Source organism: Hemiscyllium ocellatum, chromosome 20 (assembly GCF_020745735.1).
Source record: "Hemiscyllium ocellatum isolate sHemOce1 chromosome 20, sHemOce1.pat.X.cur, whole genome shotgun sequence".
Taxonomy (NCBI): domain Eukaryota; kingdom Metazoa; phylum Chordata; class Chondrichthyes; order Orectolobiformes; family Hemiscylliidae; genus Hemiscyllium; species Hemiscyllium ocellatum.
This window is the reverse complement of record NC_083420.1, coordinates 18,486,659-18,509,452: the sequence shown is the minus strand read 5'-3', so window position 1 is coordinate 18,509,452 and position 22,794 is coordinate 18,486,659. Positions and strand designations below refer to the sequence as shown.

Here is a 22,794-nt window from a genome sequence, read left to right as displayed (position 1 = left end):
TGACCTTTGCCAGGTGGGGGCTGAAGTCCTGCTCCAGAGGATTGGAGCTAGGCTGACACTCTGCTGCGCTGTCTTTCTGGTGAGATGTTAAAGGTGTAAACGTGTTGCCTACCCTCTCAAATCAGTATGAGAAGATTTCATGACATTATTCTGAAGAAGAGTTAGGGACATCCTTCCTGCTGTCCTGACCACTCATCCATTCACTAAAAAAGATGATCTGGTCATTTATTTTGTTGCTTTTGGGAGCTTTCAGTGTACAAATACAAATGCTGTGTACCCTACGTTACAGCACTCTCTACATCTCAAATGGCTGGAGGCAGTGTGACAGCCTGAGGTCATGAAAAACATCATATAAACGCAAATTCTTTGCTTCTTAAACCCTGCTACTGACTGAGCATGCACCAAAATCCAGAGGAAGAAAATCAATGGAATAAAAGTTGCTCTCTTACAGCCCACACCTTTACAGCATTTACACAAATATTTTACACAGGTAACAAAATGTTCAAGAGGATGGAATTCAGATTATCCATTTTTAAGCTCTTAAATGAAACAATTCATGTGGAAAAAAAGAACTCTCATGATTACAACAGATTTGATGAACCGTTTGAGCGAATGGGAATGACTGCACTTTGACTGAATGAAGCTCAGCAATAGTTAGCCTTGAGTCAAGGACTTTATTCTAACTGTATTGACAACTCCTGGTTTCATTCAGTCTCACTTTCGGCTCAATCCTTCTTTCATAAGGTACTTTCAAAAGGTTTCGTCGACAATTTGTCAAACCTCATTCTCTGTCACCAAAGCTTTTGCCTGTCAATCTGAAATTCAGTTATATTTTTTCATTGCAATGATTTGAAATGAGAATTAATATGCTTTATATTCACATGTTTAATTTGTACTATTCCTCCCCACTCTTCCTCCTCAACAAAAATCGAGTTCTAATCAAATAACACTATAGACAGGCAATAAACTCTCTTGCTCATTTGAATGCTGTCATTTCAGATTATTGCACCTTATTTTTTGATTTACTTGTATTCCTGAAGGTTCAGATTCACTGGTCACTGTTCAAAAGCCCTCTGGCACATCCCAATTGGTCATTATTTAATTGGGAACCTGGACCCTGATGGTGGCCGTCCATTCCACTGTGGCAAAATTATGCTCCCACAGGCTATATGGATGTTTTGCAACAGAAGAGCCGATTCCGATCAGGAGCAGGAAATCTGACTGAACAGTTTTCGTCCCTGGGCCAGGGAGGCTACAGTGAAGCTACTGTTGCTGCCCTTTCTCCTGACACAGCTGCATGGAGCAAACACCCACTAAATCTTCCTGTGGGCTCAATTCCTCCGCTAATGTGTCAGCCTCTCCTTCCTCCTGAGCCAATCGAGCGTTGTTATACAAACATCGTACCTCCCTCTAACCCTGAATCGCAGAGTCACCTCTGCCAGATCTAAAAGGTCAGTGACCTAAAGTATTGGTTTGGTTTTTTTTCCTCCCAGAGATGCTGAGCATATCTGGCATCGTTCTGTTTACTATCTCCATTTGACCACCGATTGACAAAACTACTAATCCTATTAAACACAAGACATAATAAAAAAGCAGCCAGCCCAAATTAGCCTCTTGTCATTGTCATTGCACTCGGGGGATTAAAAAACAACTTGAAATTTAATGTCACAATTTAACCATGTCCTTGTGTGTCATCTCCATCATCTGTGATGAATGTTTACAAACCTATCTTATTTCTCATGCTTACAGTGTACATATACATCTCACATTAACACCTTGTCAAAAAAATGTATTCTAAGAATTTAAAGATCCTTGTCTTTGCAGGATCTGAGATCGAATGTTATAGCAATTTAACCTTGCATCATCTGTGTCTGCTGCAGATCCTGAATCATTAACTATTTCATTACTGGTTTGGTTGAAATGTGGTCTCAGTAAATCGAATCCTGCAGATCTTCATACAAGGAGATCCTGAGGTAATCGAATTGGGTTTTTTGTTCTCATTCAAATCATACAAACGTAAAAGGAAAAAAGAAACAGATGGGTTCATAGAGGGGAATTGTGTCTGAGACTGGTCTGGATAGGATTTTAAAGATCACTGTGCCCACTTTGAGTCCTGAGGTTTTCTTGCCTTTCACTGCTTCGCCTTCACTCTAACATGGCATCCAGTTGGTCAGCCAAGTCATCAAACATGCTCCCTATGTCGTCTAGAATGCTGCCTGTGCTCTTAACTTCAGATGCAGCCCTGTGGAGAGAAAAACCATTACAGTTCATCTGTATGAGTAATTGAAAAATTGAAAGCCTATTTATTTAGTCAGCCGAATCGTTGAGATATACTCTGTCTCAGTTATTACTTCAATATTTTTAAAATTTACTCCACTTTAGAGTCTGTCAAAAAGGCAGCAGGCATTTTTAGATGTGCCTATTTCTGCCATTGAGTGTTGAGATACAATATGGTAATCCACTTGTTCCTTTTAAATCAAATGCTTTCCTCATCAACAGCAGTAAGCTTTTATTTCCTCATCTGTTCCATTCCCCCACCTCCTCCATCTCTTGATTCCTTGCTAGAGCAGCAAACCGCCATCCATGTTTGCTCATTTATGTTTGTCTTCACAGTATGCTGTTTCATTTGTGGCAGTCATGAGAGAGAGAAGTTCAAGTCATTAGATCGGGGAGTGAATTCTTACTTCGCTTAGTCCCCTCAAGTCCCGCGGGCACGCCGTCAGACAACCCGATACCAAACGGGGCATCGACCCCCAGACCTGAGCCCAGTTTGTGTTGCTTCGTTTGGTGAACAACAACTACTTATCAATCAGAATAAAAGCTGGATTCTGGAAATACAAAATAAAAACATGAAGTGCTGGAGAAACTTAGCAGGTTTGGAAGCATCTGTGGAGAGAGAAACAGAGTTAACTTTTTGAGTCTGGTACAACTCTGCTTTGAAGACGAGTCGTATGGACTCAAAACATTAATCCTATTCTTTGTCCAGAGATGCGGTCCAACCTGATGAGCTTCTGTAGCATTCCCTGTGTCTGTTTCTCAACTAGGATTAAATTCCAACTTCTTGTCGAATTCCAGTTTTCATTGCCCCGCCATTTATAGCCCTATCCCGAACTCTGGAATTCCCACCTGTGTGCATGGATGAGACAGAGGCAGCTATGAAGGGAGATTAAATTGAATGGCGCAGTTGTAATTGTTGTTGTGTTTGAGGAGGTGAATGAGTGGGGGTTAGTGGTGTGGCATACAGCAGGTGAGGGAAGATGCTGCAGGAAATAGTGAGACCGACAGAGTTTCAGCCTTGGTGCGAGGTGGGTACAATAGCAGAGATGCATTCAGTGTGAAGTATCAGAGAAAAGACTTACATTGGTGGAGTGGAGATCATTGACCTTCTTTAAAGTTGACATGGTGGCTCAGTGGTTAATGCTGCTGCCTCATAACATTAGGGACCCAGGTTTGATTCCACTCTCAGTGACTGTGTGGAGTTTGCACGTTCTCCCTGTGTCTGCGTGGGTTTCCTCCAGGTGTCCTGGTTTCCTCCCACAATCCAAAGATGCGCCGGTTATGTGGTTTGGTCATGCTAAACTGCCCATAGTGTCCAGGGATGTGCAGGCTGGGTGCATGGGAAATGCAGGGTTACAGGGATAGGGGTTAGGTCTAGGTGAGTTGCTCTTCAGAGGGTCAGTGTGGACCCGATGGGCCAAATGGCCCTGTTTCCACACTTTAGGGATTCTATGACTTTTTCAACAGTGCTGGGCATTCTTCCAGATGGATGAGACTACATTGGTTGGGGGTGGGGACTAGACTGGCAGGCTCTGGTATTCCAGGTGGCACAGGTAAGGCAGCCTGGGCACTACCCTATCCAGAGGGTTGAGGAGATGCATTTGGAAAGAGGTGGGCAAGAAATTGTGCTACCTCTCATAATGAAAAGCCCCTCAGAAAGGGTGATGCAACTTGTATTCAACCAAATTTTTAAAAACGACATTCAGCCCAATATTTCCACATGTGGGGAGAAATTAAAAGAAAGCTCCTTAGGATAGTTACCAGGAAATCTCTGAAGGAATTCAGGAGAAAGGTGTTTACTCAGTGACTGATGGGAATGTGGAACTCCCTACAACAGGGAGGGGTCGATGTGCACAGTACGTAGACACATTTAAAGAGAGACTAAACAAGCAGCTGAGGGAGGAGCCAATGGAGGGTCACACTGACAGAGGAGGATGAGGAGAAGTGGGCATCAGATTAAGATCAAAATAGATCCCAGCAAAGACTGTTTTAGTTGAGTTGTCTGTATCCATTTGTGAAATCCTCTGTACATTGTGTACTGTCTGTACTGCTCTGTTACGTGGAAACAAACATCTCTTCAATTCAACCAGTTCTTGTCCTCCAGTTTCTCCCTTACGTTTCTAATAATCATGGCCCAAATTGTGGAAAAGCAGGAATATTTTGGTGGGAAATGACCAGCACAGATGTGATGGACCAAATGGCTTCCTGTCCTGTAATGTCCTCCGATGCCTTTGTCAGTTGTGCAGGAACAAACACATCTGCAACTTAGAGGGTCCTAACCCCAATCTCCGAAGACCAGCTGAATCAGTGCATTTTATTTTGCAGCTCTCCCTTCTTGTTGCTGCTGAATCTTGTGCCCGTTCCTGTGGTGAGATGTGTAGCTGGAAGGGAAGGGTGTCCTATTGACTTCCAGCCTTCACCAGGCTGAGATTACCCATGGATGGCCCTCAGTACCTGCCACCCTTTCGGGCCTCAATTGGCAAATTAGGGAAGACCCTCATCCCACTGCCCACTAGTACTAACCCAACCCAGACCCCATAATGGACCCTCTTGAGAGTGACTGATTGGCTCGGGAGACTTTTATTTTGAATAAAGGAGGTTGAGGCCATGTTTAATTGAAGTCATCGAGCCATATAGCACAGACAAGGCACTTTGGCCCATCATGTCTAAGCTGACCTACCTATATTAATCCCACTTTCCAGCACTTGGCCCATTGGGGAGCTCAAAACTATAGGACATAGGTTTAAGGTGAGAGGAGAAAGATTGAAAAGGACCTTTTCACACAGAGGGTGGTGCGTGTATGGAATGAGCCATCAGAGGAGGTGGTGGAGACTAGTACAATTACAACATTTCCATCTAGATGGGTATTTGAATAGGAATGGTTTGGAGGAATACAGGCTGGGTGCTGGACCGAGTGTAGAATATCTGGTCAGTGTGGACGGATTGGACTGAAGAGTCTGTTTCTGAGCTGTATGACTCTATGGCTGTCATTATTCTGTGCTCATTCACATAACGTTTTAAAGATTGTGAGGTTTCCCACTTCCACCACCTTCCCAAGCAGCGTATTCCTGATTCCAACCACCCTCTGGGTGGAAAAGCAATTCCTCAAATCCCCTCAAAACCTCCCACCTTACGCTTTAAGATTACTGCCTCTCATTACTGACTCTTAATCTAAGGGGAGGAGCTGCTTCTTATCTACTCTGTGCATGCCCCTCGTAATCTGACATGCCTCAGTCACATCTGCCTTCAGCCTCCTCTGCTCAAAGGGGAACTACCCAGGCTCACTCTGTGTCAACAGTATATCCAGCCCTGGCAACGTTCTGGTGGATCTCAGTCTGCACTCCTCCAGTGCAACCACATCTTTAGAGAGTACAAGAGTATACAATCCTGAGAGCTCTAGACAGAGTGGATAAGGAGACCTCGCTAGAGAGGACGACAAACAGTAAGCATAGAGGACGAGGCATCATTTTTACTTAGTCAGTAGAGGGGTTGGGGGATTTGGATGCCTTAAGAATTGTCGAGTCCCTACAGTGTTGAACCAGGCCCTTCAGCCCAATAAGTCCACATCAACCCTCTGAAGAATAACCCACCCTGGCCCATTCCCCTACCCTATATTTACCCCTGACCAATGCAACTAACCTGCACATCCCTGAACACTATGGGTAATTTAGCAAGGCCAATTCACCTGACCTGCATATCTTTGGACTGTGGGAGGAAACCAGAGCACCCAGAGGAAACCCACGCACACAGGGAGAATGTGCAAATTCGACACAGACAAACACTCGAGGGTGTAATCGAACCTGGGTCCCTAGTGCTGTGAGGCAGCAGTGCTAACCACTGTGCTACCATGCCGCTTAAAGGGCGGGAGAAATACTTATAGCATTTAAGAAGAAATCAGATCTGCTCTTGAAGTGCTATAAACTACAGGGGTTACAGACCTGAGGGCTGGAAAGTGGGGTCAGATGGTGTAGGTTCCTGTTAGCCAGCACACACACACACACATACACACACACACACATACACACACACACACTATGGGCTAAATGACCTCCTTCTGTGCTGCCCATGCCTACGGTTCTTTGCCCACCTTAACCGTGAGGCAAACCCAGGCACTATCAACCTCAGTTTGTCGCGCGCATGACCGAAGCTACACTGAGCGACTTACTCTACTTGTTGCCCCTCGTCGTGTTTGATCTTCTCCTCCACGGCCTGTAGAGCTGCTGCCAGTGAAGCGCTGGTCTCTTCCAGCTTCAGTTGTGCTACTTCAGTGGTGGCCATCTCAGTGGAAGAGCCAGCTATCGAGGACCTGGGTGGCTTGACCGGGACTTGCTGGGGCTGGGCACCGGCGATGGGTTTAGCTGGGCTCGAACACAGGGACGGCGGTGTGCTTGCTGCTTTGATGGTCGGTTGCTTGGCAGGAGAAGGGACAGGGGTGGGGCCTGCACTCAGGGACTGCAGAATGGTGTGGGGTTTGATGGGTTTGGGTGGGGTCAGGGGGGGAGGTAGGATTGGTTTCGGAGACACAGGGGGTGGGGCACGTTTCACTTCTGGGGAAAGAAAATGATGGAGAGAAATATCCATGTTAAGAAAACCAGCAATAGACACCGATTACATTTGAGCGTAGCTGAATAACTGGGCCTGAACAAGACACCTGCCAGACAGCTTGAGGGTTAGCACTGAAGAAACTACCCTCATGTGCTGTTTCACCATATATAACACTGTCCCCTTCATACTGACTCTATAAGCCCCTCCAAGCCACTCATGAATTCTGGGTCATCCAAGATGGAGGACAGGAAAAATTTCTGCCTGTAACAGCCTTTTTTTGAAGTATTTTAGGTGCTGGAGGTGATTCCCTCAAATTCCAGGAGCAGCAATTACTGTTTTATATGCTGTTGCATTGTTTTGGAACTTTCAAACAAAAAATCAAAACAACAGCAGTTTTGAAAAGGAGAGGGACAGACAAAGGAAGCACATGGTGAGGTCAGTGCAGGAGAGAGATAGAAAGAAAGAGAAAGAAACTGACACCAGAGAGAACCTGCACAGTTACCGCCTTTGCTGTTTGAACTCATGTATCGCTGGACATTGGAGTGCGTCTGGGAAAATTAACAAACAGTGAAATTCATAACTGATCTTGGAGGAACTGTTTGATCAAAGTTCACAGCACAGAATTAGATAAGTTAATCGCTGTTTTAAGTAGCCTACAGAGAATCTGCAGTAGTGAGCAGAGTGGGTTCTTTCTTGATTATATGTTTTTTGAGATATGTTTTTTGACTAAACTTAAAATATAAGCTGTAACTATTAATCTAATCTGGAGGACTGTTTTGTAGAGGAATAAGATGGTGTTATTTTCTGGGTCTGTAGATTGTGAAGGAGCAAAAATGCCCTTTAGTAGAGTGATACGTACTTCTTATCAGATGTGGGAGGTTAAAGAGAGTTTAAGGATTATTGTGGACTATATCTGCAATAAATGCTGTTGGTTGTAAATCTTATCAGATCGAATGCATCGGTTGGAGAGACAATTAGAAGCAATGAGGAATTTGCAACAGCAACAGTGTTGATGGATGGCAGTTATAGGAAGGGGGGAAAGTCTCAGATACAGTCACATAGATGGGTTAACTCCAGGAAGAGGTAGGCAGCTAGTGCAGGTGTGCTCTGTGGCTATACCCATTTCAAACAGGTATGCTGTATTGGAAAATGTAGGGGCTGATGGATTCTCAGGGGAACATAGCACGAACAGCTAAGTTTCTGGTATTGAGACTGGCTCTAAAGCAACGAGGGGTACATCAGCTTCCAAGAGATCAGTTGTGTTAGGGGATTCTGTAGTCCGAGGTACAGACAGACGTTTCTGTAGCCAGCAGCGAAAAATCAGATTGGTGTGTTGCTTCTCTAGTGCCAGGATTAAGGATGTCTCAGAAAAGGTGCAGAATGTTCTCAAAGGGGAGAGGGGCCAGCAAGAGGTCATTTTTTCACACTGGAACCAACAACATAGGAAGGGAAAAGGTTGGGATTCTGAAGGGTGATTACAGAGAGTTAGGCAGGAATTTAAAAAGGAGGTCCTCGAGAGTAGTAATATCTGGATTACTCCTAGCTAGTGCTACAAGCTAGTGAGGGCAGGAATAGGAGGATAGGACAGATGAATACATGGCTGAGGAGCTGGTGTATGGGAGAAGGAGTCACATTTTTGGATCATTGGAATCTCTTTTGGGGTAGAGGTGATCTGTACAAGAAGGACGGATAGCACCTAAATTGGAAGGGGACTAATATACTGGCAGGGAAATTTGCTAGAGCTGCTCAGGAGGATTAAAACTAGTAAAGTTGGGGGGGGGGGCGGGGGGGGGGGGGGGGGGGAGGTTGGGACCCATGGAGACAGTGAGGAAAGAGATCAATCTGAGACTGGTACAGTTGACAACAGAGTGAGTCAAACCGTCAGGGCAGACAGGGACAAGGTAGGACTAATAAATTAAACTGCATTTATTTCAATGCAAGGGGCCTAACAGGGAAAGCAGATGAACTCAGGGCATGGTTAGGAACATGGAACTGGGATATCATAGCAATTACAGAAACATGGCTCAGAGATGGGCAGGACTGGCAGCTTAACGTTCCAGGATACAAATGCTACAGGAAGGATAGAGATGAGGCAAAAGAGGAGGGGGAGTGGTGTTTTTGATAAGGGATAGCATTACAGCTGTGCTGAGGGAGGATATTCCTGGAAATACATCCAGGGAAGTTATTTGGGTGGAACTGAGAAACAAGAAAGGGATGATCACCTTATTGGGATTGTATTATAGACGCCCTAATAGTCAGAGGGAAATTGAGAAACAAACTGTAAGGAGATCTCAGCTATCTGTAAGAATAATAGAGTGGTTATGGTAGGGGATTTTAACTTTCCAAATATCAACTGAGACTGCCATAGTGGTAAAGGTTTAGATGGAGAGGAATTTCTTAAGTGTGTACGAGACAATTTTCTGATTCAGTATGTGGATGTACCTACTAGAGAAGGTGCAAAACTTGACCTCCTCTTGGGAAATAAGGCAGGGCAGGTGACTGAGGTGTCAGTGGGGGAGCACTTTGGGGCCAGCGACCATAATTCCATTAGATTTAAAATAGTGATGGAAAAGGATAGACCAGATCTAAAAGTTGAAGTTCTAAATTGGAGAAAGGCCAATTTTGACAGTATTAGGCAAGAACTTTCAAAAGCTGATTGGGGGCAGATGTTTGCAGGTAAAGGAACGGCTGGAAAATGGGAAGCCTTCAGGAATGAGATAACGAGAATCCAGAGAAAGTATATTCCTGTCAGGGTGAAAGAAAAGGCTGGTAGGTGTAAGGAATGCTGGATGACTAAAGAAATTGAGGGTTTGGTTAAGAAAAAGGAAGCATATGTCAGGTACAGACAGGATAGAGCGAGTGAATCCTTAGAAGAGTATAAAGGCAGTTGGAGTACACTTAAAGGGAAATCAGGAGGGCAAAAGGGGACACGAGATAGCTTTGGCAAATAGAATTAAGGAGAATCCAAAGGGTTTTTACAAATACATTAAGGACAAAAGGGTAACGAGGGAGAGAATAGGGCTCCTCAAAGATCAGTAAGGCGGCCTTTGTTTAGAGCCGCAGAAAATGGGGGAGATACTAAATGAGTATTTTGCATCAGTATTTACTGCGGAAAAGGATATGGAAGATATAAAATGTAGGGAAATAAATGGTGACATCTTGAAAAATGTCCATATTACAGAGGAGGAAGTGCTGGATGTCTTGAAACGCATAAAAGTGGATAAATCCCCAGGACCTGATCAGGTGTACCCTAGAACTCTGTGGGAAGCTAGAGAAGTGATTGCTGGGCCTCTTGCTGAGATATTTGTATCATTGGTAGTCACAGGTGAGGTGCCAGAAGACTGGAGCTTGGTTAAGAAGGGTGGTAAGGACAAGCCAGGGAACTATCGACCAGTGAGCCTGACGTCGGTGGGCAAGTTGTTGGAGGGAATCCTGAGAGACAGGATGTACGTGGAAAGGCAAGGACTGATTAGGGATAGTCAACATGGCTTTATGCGTAGGAAATGATGTCTCACAAACTTGATTGAGTTTTTCGAAGAAGTAACAAAGAGGATTGATGAGGGCAGAGCAGTAGATGTGATCTATGTGGACTTCAGTAAGGCATTCGACAAAGTTCCCCATGGGAGACTGGTTAGCAAGGTTAGATGTCACGGACTACAAGGAGAACTAGCCATTTGGATACAAAACTGGCTCAAAGGTAGAAGACAGAGGGTGGTGGTGGAGGGTTGTTTTTCAGACTGGAGGCCTGTGACCAGTGGAGTGCCACAAGGATCTGTGCTGGGTCCACTACTTTTTGTCATTTACATAAATGATTTGGATGTGCGCATAAGAGGTACAGTTAGTAAGTTTGCAGATGACACCAAAATTGAATGTGTAGTGGACAGCGAAGTTTACCTCAGACTACAATGGGATCTTGATCAGATGGGCCAATGGGCTGAGAAGTGGCAGATGGAGTTTAATTCAGATAAATGTAAGGTGCTGCAGTTTGGAAAAGTCACTTATACACTCAATGGTAAGGTCCTAGGGAGTGTTGCTGAACAAAGAGACCTTGGAGTGCAGGTTCATAGCTCCTTGAAGTAGAGTCACAAGTAGATAGGATAGTGAAGGTGTTTGGTCTGCTTTCCTTTATTGGTCAGAGTATTGAGTACAGGAGTTGGGAGGTCATGTTGCTGCTGTACAGAACATTGGTTAAGCCATTGTTGGAATATTGTGTGCAATTCTGGTCTCCTTCCTATTGGAAAGATGTTGTGAAACTTGAAAGGGTTCAGAAAAAATTTACAAGGGTGTTGCCACGGTTGGAGGATTTGAGCTATAGGGAGAGGCTGAACAGGCTTGGGCTGTTTTCCCTGAAGCATCTGACCCAAAACCATCCGAGGCACAAGGTTGTGGGTTCAAATCTTATACCAGAGACTTCAACACTAAAGCGAGGCAGAACACTCCAATGCAGCACTGAGAGTGAGCTGCACTGTCAGATCTTTCCAGCTCAGACCTTGAATCAAGTCTGTGATTGCCATTCAAGTTGATGTAAAGGGGCCCCATTTTGAAGAGTTGGAGAGTTCTCTCTGGTATCTGTGTCAATACTTAACCCTCAGTCAACACATCACAAAAACTGATGATCCGATTATTAATGCATGACACCAGTGAACACATAGTTTAATTTTTATTCCCATTCATTCATGGATTGGGGAGTCACTGGCTACGTCAGCATTTATTGTCCATCCCAGAGGGCAAATAAGAGTCAACCCCATGGCTGTGGATCTTATAGCATTCCCAGCTACCTTCACCACCCCCCCAGCCCCATCCCACCCTCCCATTTCTCTCTCAGCCCCCTTGGGCAACCCTACATTCCTGATGAAGAGCTTATGCTTGAAACATCAACTCTGCTGTTCCTTGGATGCTGCCTGACTGACTGTGCTTTTCCAGCACCACACCATTCGACTGTGGATCTGGAGTCAACATGCTTTCTTTCCTTAAAGGACAGGAGTGAACCAGTTGGGTTTGTCCAACAATCAACAATGGTTTCATTGTCACCATTATACTTTTAATGTCAAATTTTTATTGAATTTAAATTCTATGTAGCAGGAATTTGAACCCAAGTCCCTGGGACATTACCTGGGTTTCTGAATTAGCAGTCCAGTGATGATGCCATTAGGCCATTGCCTCCCTCTAATTGGCTGCAACATACTTTGGGGCATCCTATGGTTGTGAAAGATGCTATTTCAATGCAAGTTCTTACTTCCCTTTCTCTATTGGCACTTTGGTACCATGAAGGACTCTCTTTTACAACCCTGTCCCTTGCCTGAGGTTTGGTGGCCCTCAGACTAAATTGCCACCAGTCACTTGTCTCTAATGAGAACAGTCTCTGTGGTCTGGTAAGACTAAAGCGACACAATAACAACAACAACTGCCAGGGGCTGTGAACCCTTGCCTTCATAATTTGATTTCCTTTCCCTCAGGGGACTCAGCACGGAACCTCACAGTACATGACCTCGGATGGATATAAAGGCCTATCATATATCTCAAAAAACACCCCAAATTAGAAAACATATTACTTATTCTTTCAAACATGGGGGTGTTGAGTGCTGTGCTAAGCTGACAGAAAAGAGGAGTTGAGGCTTGGGGCAGATTAGATGTGATCTTGGGGAGGAGGGATGAGGAGCTGAATTGCCAACTCCTGTTCTATTTCTTACATTCTTCCTAATTTGTGGGCGCCCTAGGTTAAAAAACCATCATGTTTCCCTACAAAGGCTAGTGTCAGATTAACATAAGCGCATTCTCCTCTAAAATTTACTTCGACACGAGCATAATCTACTTTCTGAAGGCAGACCACACCATTACTATATTGCACTGTGACGATTAAATGGCCAAAGGTCAAAACATGCTTCTTTGAGCAGAGAAGTAGAATTGTTACTCTAATCATCCCCTGACAGGTTCATATTGTATATCTGCCCCCCGTCTGTACTTTGAAGATGATCGTTGACCTTTTACATTAACCAGTGGTGGTTACAGAGGTCAACAGTTCTATAGATCCCTTCAGAGAAATGTCAACCATGTTAGTGTGCAACTGGAGTCACACGCCCCTTAAAGTTGACCGTTTTCCGTCCATCATGGATGTGACTGAAAGTAGAAAATGGGAATAAATGCCACCATACAGCCCATCGAGTGTGGTTCACAATTGAATATGATCATAGCTGCTCCTCTCAATCAATGCCATATGCCCACTCTCTCTCAAACCTTTGACATCAAGATCATCAAGGGCACTGAAGCCTGGTGACTCTTTGTGAGCTCTCTACAGCAGATCTTATTCATACACATCTTACAATCGTTCTGCTCTTTTAAAACTCAATTCTAAGTCTGTAAAAGCTACTAACAATATTCTCTCTGTAACATTGCATTCTTAACTCTGTTACCCTAATGTACTCTGTAGGGTATAGAACATAGAACATAGAAAAGTACAGCACAGAACAGGCCCTTCGGCCCATGGTGATGTGCCAAAGATTGCTCCTAGTCTAAATTAAAATAACCTAACCTACACATCCCTCAACTCACTGCTATCCATGTGCATGAACAGCAGTCGCTTAAATGTCCCTAATGACCCTGCTTCCACCACCACCACTCTTAACACATTCCATGCATTCACAAATCTCTGCATAAAGAACCTAGCTCTGACACTTCCTCCATACCTTCCTCCTAATATCTTAAAACAATGACCCCTCGTGCCAGTCAATCCTGCCCTGGGGAAGAGTCTCTGGCTATTGACTCTATCCATGCCTCTCATTACCCTGTATACCTCAATGAGGTCACCTCTCTTCCTCCTTCTCTTCAGAGAGAAAAGTCAGAGCTTAGTCAACCTCTTTTTGTAAGTCATGCCCTCCAGTCCAGCAGCATCCTGGTAAACCTTCTTTGCACCTTCTCCAAAGTCTCCGTATCTTTCCTATAATAGGGTGACCAGAACTGGGCACAATATTCCAAGCGTGGTCTCAGAGCTGCAGCAAGACCTCACAGCTCTTAAACTCGATCCCCCTGTTAATGAAAGCCAAAACACCATTGGTTTCTTAACAACGCTATCCACTTGGGTGGCAACTTTGAGGGATCTATGTATTTGAACACCAAGATCCCTCTGTTCCTTCACACTGTCAAGAATCCTGTCTTTAAGCCTATATTCAGCATTCAAGCTCAACTTTCCAAAATGCATCACTTCGCCTTTATCCAGGTTAAACTCCAACTGCCATTTGTCAGCCCAGCTCTGCATCCTGTCGATGTCACACTGAAGCCTACAATAGCTCTTGGTAGTATCAACGGCACCTCCAACCTTTGTGTCATCGCCAAATTTACTAACCCCCCTCTCAATCTCCTCATCCAAGTCAATTATTAAAACTACAAAGAACAGAGGCCCAAGAACAGTGCCCTGCGGGACACCACTCACCACTGACCTCCAAGCAGAATATTTTCCATGTACAACCACTCTCTGTCTTCTGTCAGCCAACCAATTTTGAATCCAGATAGCCATATCTCACTGTATCCCATGCCTCCTGACTTTATGAACGAGCCTACCATGGGGAACATTATCAAATGCCTTGCTGAAGTTCATATACACCACATCCACTGATCGACTTTGTCGACCTGTCTCATCACCTCTTCAAAGAACTCAATAAGGTTTGTGAGGCATGACCTGCCCCTCAACAAAGCCACGCTGACTGCCTTTAATCACGTTATTCTTTCCCAAATAATCATAAACCCTATTCCTCAGAATTCTTTCCAAAGCCTTGCTGACCACAAATGTAAGACTGACTGGTCTGTAATTGCCAGGGATTTCCATATTCCCCTTCTTGAAAAGTGGAATAACATTTGCCTCCCTCCAATCTTCTGCTATCACCCGTGGAGAGTGAGGAAGCAAAGATCTTCGCCAGTGGCTTATCTACCTCCTTTCTCACTTCCTGGAGCAACCTAGGATAAATCTGGTCTGGCCCTTGGGACTTAACAATCTTAACGTGTGCCAAAATTTCCACCACATCAACTTCATCAATCTTGACCTGGTCAAGCCTGTTTCCCAACTCCTCAAAATTCTCATTCACAACAAGGTCCCTTTCTTTAGTGAAAACTGAAGTGAGAAACTCATTTAGGGCTTCCCCTATCTGCTCAGACTCCACACACATGTTCCCTACATTATCCCTGATCGGCCCTACCTTCTCCCTGGTTATTCTCTTATTCCCTAATCCTTCTTGCCAAACATTTTTCATGCCCCCTCCTGGCTCTCCTCAGTCCATTTCTGAGCTCCTTTCTAGTAGGCCTGTAATCCTCCAAAGCTGTGTTAGATCAATGCTTCCTCCACATTACGTAAGCTGCCTTCTTCCTTTTGACGAGAAGCTCCTCTGTTCTCATCATCCAAGGCTCCTTAGTCTTACCCCTTCTTGCCCCTTTCAGAGGAACAAATAGTGCATCACTCGCAACAACTGCTCCTTAAATAGTCTCCACATGTCTGCTGTGCCCTTTCTGTGGAACAATTGCTCCCAATCTGTACTTCCCAACACCTGTCTGATAGCATCATAATTTCCTTTTCCCCAATTAAATATCTTCCCTTGGTAACCGCTCCTTTCCCTCTCCAAGGCTATGGTAAATATGAGGCAGTTGTGGTTACTGTCACCAAAGTGTTCGCTCACCTCGAGATCTGACACCTGTCCTGGCTCATTGCCGAGCACCACATCCAAAATGGTCTTTCCCTTCGTTGGTCTGTCTCCTTACTGAGTAAGGAAACTCTCCTGAACACACCTGACAAAAACAGCTCCATCCAAACCATCTGCACTAAGGAGGTTCCAGTCAATATTGGGGAAGTTGAAATCACCCATAACAACAACCCTGATAAATTTACATTCTTCCAAAATTTGCCAGCCTCTGAGTTCTTCAATCTCCCTCAGGTATGATCTGCCTGTACAGCATGCAAAACAAAACGTTTCACTCTACCCAGGTACATCAAAACCTCTTTAGTGTCTAGAAAATTATTTCTCTCTTAAACATATTCAGTGATTTGGCCTGTGTGACAAATGTATCACTTTTTGGCTCTGGAGACCAAAATGGAATGAGTTGGGGTTTATTTAATCCAACAGCTTCACAGTCCCTTATAAATTAAAGAAGTCCTCAAACTGTTCCAGTGGGATTTAACCCCATTAACTCTGCTCTTCCAATGACATAACCACTAGTAAATTCATCATTGTCTCAGATCTGATAGAGAGATGTGACTGGTCATTAGCTTAACCTGAGGGTCACCACACTCAGCTGAAGGATAAGATTGAGAAGGCCACACTTTTATGATGACCTCAGCTGGTGTGCAAATGGAACTTGTGCTGTAGGGCAATGGATGACAAGTCAATCATCCAGGGTAACTGAGCTAACCAATCCTAAGCCAAGTTAGCTGGACAGTTGGCTTACGATGCCAAGTGACGCTAACAGCGTGGGTTCAATTCCCACACCGGCTGAGATTACCATGATGGACTGTCTTTGTGGACCTCTCCCCTTGCCTGAAATGTGGTGACCCTCAGGTTGGACCACCACCTGTCATCTCTCTCTCTAATGAGAGAGCAGTTCTACTGTCCTCTGAGATTATGATGACTTTACGTACCCTTGCACCATGTTACTGCTGAACCAAGTGAGCACTAACGCTGGATATCTAGCACATTAGGAACTAACCCGTCCAAAGTATTAGCTATTTTATCATACCTTATTTATTTCGCAATTCAAAACGTGTTATTTTTTGGCATGGCAGTGTAAATTTAAAAGGAAGATCTTCTATAATTACTGCATGTCTTTTGAGTGTTGGCTTGGCTTCTTAAAACTGAAAAAGCATGCAAAACATGGAGATGGAACAGTAATTATTGTAGAACAAAATGACCTCACAACAAAATACTATTTGATTTGGTGAGATTTAATTTATTAATGCTACAGTGTCTGCTGATAGCTAAATAAACACGCAAAAAAAAAAGCCAGGCTCCGAACTTGACACGTGAGAAATTCCTGTGTTCAAAACAATGTTGCTGTTGAGGATATGGAGGTGTCAAAGTCGGACTGGGGTGGACAAGGCCTAAGTCACACAATGCCAGGTTATAGTCCAACAGGTTTATTTGAAATCACAAGCCTTGGTAGCAGTGTTCTGAAAACTCATGATTTCAAATAAATCTGTTGGATTATAAAGCTGGTGTCTCATGACTTCTGACACTGCTGTTATGTCGTCAATATCTTGTTTCTTTTTAAAGGAAGGATTAATTTCTGGGTAAAACGAACCTACCCTCTACTTAGAATGAATTTGCCCACAGTTGCCCAATTCCAACTTTAAACCTTACAAATTGGAGGTCGCAATTGATAGGTTTGTTTTCCTAACAGTGACCAAAGATTTTGCACGTGTCCTTTAAGAAACTCTTTAAAACCTACCTCTTTGATCTAGCTTTTGTTTACCTACCCGTTACCTCCTTTTGTGGATGGGAGTGAAATTGCCCATGTTTTTGCTCATTTGGCCTAATATTTCCCTTTTTGTGGCTTGGTTTTATTATGCCTCTGAAAGGGCCTTGGGAAGTTCCATCACTTTAAAGATGCCTAATATTTGTTGTTGTTCTGTGTAGCATAGCAACATGCACTTCCCAGCATGCCTCTTGTCATTCTTACAGGTTAAGCTGCCATCTTTCAGAAACTCGTGAAATTTTGTAAGTGAAAACTCATGAATGAAAACAGTAATCATGGGATGGTCACCTTGGATAATTGTATCTATCAGTCATTCCAATGTGTGTGGGAAAACTAGCAAAAGAGAAATTAATTTCACAGGAATATTTTAAATGTTATCACATTCTCCATCCTAACACTCATTAAAACAGATTCAATTGGCTGATCTGACTGCATTCCTCAAATCCATGTTGCTACCTACCCTCAATAACCATTCATCCCTTTGCTTAATAAAAATTCAAATACGTCTGCCTTGAAATTGTCTGGAACCATTCTGGGAAATCTATTCTGCAAACTCTCAAGGATTTCATATCCTTCCTAAAGGCTGGAGTTCAGAACGAGACCCAATTTACCAATCGATGGCTAACCAAAGCTTTGAGTTCAGCATAACATCCCTTATTTAGTGAAGTCATCTACTACATTTGCTGCTCACAATGTGGTCTCCTCTACATTGTGGAAACGGAGTGTAGATTGGATGACCGCTTTACAGAACACTTATGTTCTTTCCACAAAAAAGACCCTGAGCTTCCAATGGCCTGCCACTTCAATACACCACACTGTTCCCTGGCAACATCTCAGGCTTGATGCAGTGCTCCAGCGAAACTCAGCACAAGCTGGAAGAATCGCACCACATTTTCTGTAAGGGAACTTCACAGCCTTCTGGATTCAATATCCAGTTCAACAACTTTAGGGTTTGAGACACCTTCTCCCATGTCCTTACCCCAAACCCCGACACACATTGGCCTTGTCCTCATATGGTCTGCTGTTACACACAACCCATTGTTAGCCACTGATTGTTCCTGTTAGTAGCTATTCATTCTCCCAGACTAATTGTTACCTACTCCTTTGTCTGTCCAACTGTTCTTATCTCTCCTTGGGCTCTATCACTTACTCCTTACCCCCCTGCCCATACCCTATCTTCTGAATAAAAAAAAACAAACTTTTCCAAGCTACCATCAGTTCTGAGGAAGGGTCATTGGAACCGAAACAGTAACTCTGATTTCTCTCCACAGATGGCGCCAGACCTGCTGAGCTTTTCCAGAAAAGAAATCTTAACTACATTACTGACAGCTAAAACTATGAAAAGCGATGACGTGGAGATGCCGGTGTTGGACTGGGGTGGACAAACTCACAAGTCACACGACACCAGGTTATAGTCCAACAGATTTGTTTGAAATCACAAGCTTTTGCACTTCACCCGACAAAGGAGCAGAAAGCTTGTGAATACAAATGAACCTGTTGGACTATAATCTGGTGTCATGGAGCTTCTAATGTTTTGCAAAAAGCAAGTATAACTAACAGAAACAATTTCCTCTGATGAAGCAATCTAAAGCAAATTCACCAAAGTTCCTCAGACAGCACCTTCCAATTGCTTCCATCTAGAAGGACAAGGGCAGCAGATACTTGGGAACCCACTACCACCTTCAAGCTCACCTCCAAACCACTCACCATCCTGACTTGGAAATATATCACCGCTCATTCACTGTCGCTGGGACAATACCCTGCAATTTCCTCCCTAAGGCCATTGTGGGTTAACCAACAGCAAGTGGAGTGCTGCGGTTCAAGAAGGCAGTTCACCACCACCTTCTCAAGGGGGCAACTAAGGACGGGCAATAAATAGGGACAGCCAGTGATGCCCACATCCCACAAAATTGTATAAATTATAGAAAAGGAATGTAGCATTAAAATGAATGGCCATTCAGGGGGGAAATTAGGAATCACATTTTCCATGCTGAGAGAAGTTACAATCTGGAGTTTATAACCATAAAAGGTGTGGAGTTTGTAAGATAGAGAATGAAAGATTTTTGTTAGGCTAGGGTAACTTGGAGTGGAAGTGGGTAACACAGGTGTAGAGAAGCTATGAACAAACTGAATGCTGGAGGAGCAGAAGAACATAATCCTGATGCTGCACATTGTCATTCTTCGGAAAACAATAGCATAGTTAGATTTAACAAACTCCAGCGTAACACTGAGGGAGTGCTGCACTGCCTGAGATACTGTCTTTTGAGTGAGAACACAAACCAAGGCCAAGTCTACTGGCCAATGTTACTCTCTCAACCACCATCATAGAAGTGGTTTATGTGGTCACTACGACATTGAGAGTTGTGAGAATTTGCTGCCACACTTCTGACATTGCGGCACTAACCACACTTCAAATCTGCTTAATTCTTGGTGTGCCATTTGGGACAACTGACAGTCACAGAAGGCATTATGTAAATGCAAGTCTTCCATTCTTTCAACAGTTGATTCTGGTCTGTAGTAATATTTGTCGACTCTGGGAATATTTATAGGCAATTTGAATGTTTGTCGACTGTAAGAATGTTTGTCGACTCTGGGAATATTTCTGGACCGTTGGAATATTTGAGGGCTCTTGGAATACTTCTGGACTGTAGTAATATTTGTAAAGTCTGGGAATAATTACGGACAATATGAATGTTTATGGACTGCAGGAATGGTTGTAGACTCTGGGATATTTCTGGACTGTCATAATTTTCAAATGACTGCAGGAACGTTTGTGGATTCTAGGAATATTTACAGACTATAGGAACGTTTCTGAACCATAGGAATGTTCCTTGACTGTAGGAAATGTTGTGGACTTAGAATATTTATGGACTGTCAGAATCAGAGGGGGAAGAGGATGACAGCAGAAATAAATGATAAGAAGTAGGAAAATGTACCTGGACTCCCAGGACCGGGCAATGGAGACTTCTTGGCACTCGCTGCTGATGGTCCATGTCTTTTTAAACCTGTTGGCTGGGTAAGGGAGGGTTTCGGAGACACTGGAGGTTTAACAGGTCTTTTTATCTCCCCGTCTGAAACGTGGGAGGCGTGATCTCCGCTGTTTCTTCGGGGGATCTCTCCTACAGTTAAGAAGCTCGGATATGTCTCTCCTCCTGTCATGTCTGACACCGGCCTTCTCTTGATGGTTCCTGTGCCATTCTGAAGCATCGCGTGGTGATAGGCCTCTGGAGGAGATTCCAGTTGATCCTTCTCCCTGGTTTTTGGACGCCGCTTGACGGTATTTGACTCTGTTAAATGGAAGGCCATGACCTCCTGCTGCTGGGTGGGTCTGGGCTTCCCTCTGCGTTTCAGTGTGCTCGTGAGTTCGAACGCAGTGAGGCTGGAATACTGTGGCCTCACGGCCTCGGAGTTGATCTGGAGGTGGGGTAGACATTCTACGCCGTTGGTTTTCAGCGGCTGGCGAGGCCGTTGCTTGATGGTCAGGTTTCCTTCCTCGGCGAAGGGCAGGTTCTCCGAGGAGCTGTTCCTTGATGATCCGGCCGGATCCACCTGAAGGCGGTCGGTGGGCGCCTCGGCTTCACGCGCGGGTTTCCCGCCGTTGGCTCGCTCCTTCTTGGCAGCGACGATCAGGCCCGTGACGGGTCCGCTGATGGTCCGCCTTCGGTTGATCACCTCGCCGTCCAGCCCGATGGCATCGCGGGACCTGTCGAGGGGCCCGCGCTTCACGGTGGCTAGCACGGTGGCCACTCTGGAATGTTCCGAGCTCACTGGCTGCACCATCGGGCCGTAGGTGCTGCCGCCGCCCTTTTCCGCCTTGAACGACCGGTGCAGAGTGAGGGCCCGGGCACCACCGCCGATGGACGACATTTCCAACATGGCGGCGATGCTCTTTACGCTGCCGACACTGCCCGTTTCCACGGTTCCCCCGACATCACTAGCTCTCCGCTGCTCCTTAAGCCTGGCCTTGGCGTCGGGATCCTTGAGGCTGCCCATCTCCTTCTCCTTTGGCAGGTCATCACCCAGGTTGGTGCTGGATATGGCTGAGCTCGACCGTTTCGGGGGCGGCGGCGGCGGCCCTTTCTTCTTCGGCCTCAGCGCAAACGACTGGCTTCGGTTGACGTTTTTGTCCGCAGCGGCTGAGTGCCCCCTGACCGAGTGGCTGCGGGCCACGTGCCTCTGGATCGTGGCATAAGGCCCAGCATCGGGCAAGGCCAGCTCGTCCTTCTCCTGCTCGCTGTCAGACATGGCGTAGCGGCTCACGCTGTGCGCCCGCTTCTTCGGTCTCGAGGGGTCTCCCTCGGAATCATCGGTGTGCGGAGGGAGGCAGAGCACGGGGACGGAGATGGGCAGCACAGGGACGGCCTGCGCCAGCGGGCTCGACGTGTGGCCAGGCGCTGCTGACCCCTCACCTTCCACGGGCTGTGGGACCACGTAGGCGAATCCTCGGTGGGTGGGCGACTGGGGCAGAGACCTCGGGGACATGGGCCGGTCTGTCTGCAGGAGCTGCGGGATGGGCTTCACTTTGGCCGTGGCCTGAGGGACATTGAGGGTCTGCGGAGAGGAAGGCCTGGGCTTTGTGGGCGTTTGCGGTGGGGTGAAGGTTGACATCGACACCAGCGCTTGGTGAGGGTGACAGAAGGACTCTCTTGGCTTCCCAGGTGCCGGTGGCACACTCGCTCTTTGAACCCCTTGCCGGTGACTGCGCCTTGTGGGACCGACCACTTCCGTGATGATGGATCGTTGGCTGGGGCCATCGAGGTTTTCCTGGCTTTTGGACAGGGCTGCCTTTTGCAGCTTGCTCCCTCCTCCTGCTCCTTCCTGAGCAGTGCCATTTGGCTTTACCTTGGCACTACTGCTGCTGTCACTCTCCTGGATGGCCCCCTCTGGTTGGTAGGCAGTGCCCTCTGCACCAGGTCCAGCGTGGTTGGCTTGCTTCGGCTCAAGGCCGTCCTTCCCATCTCCGGCACTGGTCATGGCAACTTGCAGCTCGTTGCTCAGCTCGCTGTCCTGGAAGGTAGACATCTTGGGAGACTGGCATTCAGCATTTTCACCCTGAGGAGACTCTATAGCCACAATTTCCAACGACTGGGGGGCTTTCTTCTTCAAGGTGCCAGACTCATAGCGGGTAGCTCGCTGGATTTCTGCCAATTTCTTCACAGCGAGCATAAACTTCTTTTGATGACCTAACAGAATTTTTAAAAATACAAACAAGTTAACTCCAAAATGACAACTTCCAATTTTCAATCATGATTCAACACAGGACAGGCTTCACAGGAAATACTACTGGCTAAATACTGTTTTGAAACACTGAATGCTTCTCTCTCTCTCTCTCTCTCTCTCTCTCTCTCTCCGTGTCTCTCTCTCTGTCTCTGTCTCTTTCATTCTCTCTCGGTCTGTCTCTGTCTCTCCCTCTCTCCCTCTCTTTCTGTCTCTTTTTTTCTCTCTCTCTCTCTTTGTGTTTCTCTCTCTGGCTCTATCTCTTTCATTCTCTCTCAGTCTGTTTCTGTCTCTCCCTCTCTGTGC

At 45.4% G+C, this 22,794-nt stretch overlaps 1 protein-coding gene across 1 annotated transcript in view; it reads right to left on the bottom strand.

Annotated features, from left to right (window-relative positions):
* Positions 1 to 2,031: 2,031 nt before the first annotated feature.
* caskin1 (CASK interacting protein 1) overlaps positions 2,032 to 22,794 on the bottom strand; it is a 702,390-nt gene continuing 681,627 nt past the window's right edge. The window contains exons 18-21 of the mRNA XM_060840179.1: positions 22,192 to 22,454; positions 20,208 to 22,089; positions 6,443 to 6,824; positions 2,032 to 2,242 (exon numbers count right to left, since the gene is read on the bottom strand). Coding sequence (XP_060696162.1) covers positions 2,146 to 2,242; positions 6,443 to 6,824; positions 20,208 to 22,089; positions 22,192 to 22,454 — 2,624 coding nt within the window. The 3' untranslated portion in view covers positions 2,032 to 2,145. The remainder of the gene's footprint in view (positions 2,243 to 6,442; positions 6,825 to 20,207; positions 22,090 to 22,191; positions 22,455 to 22,794) is intronic.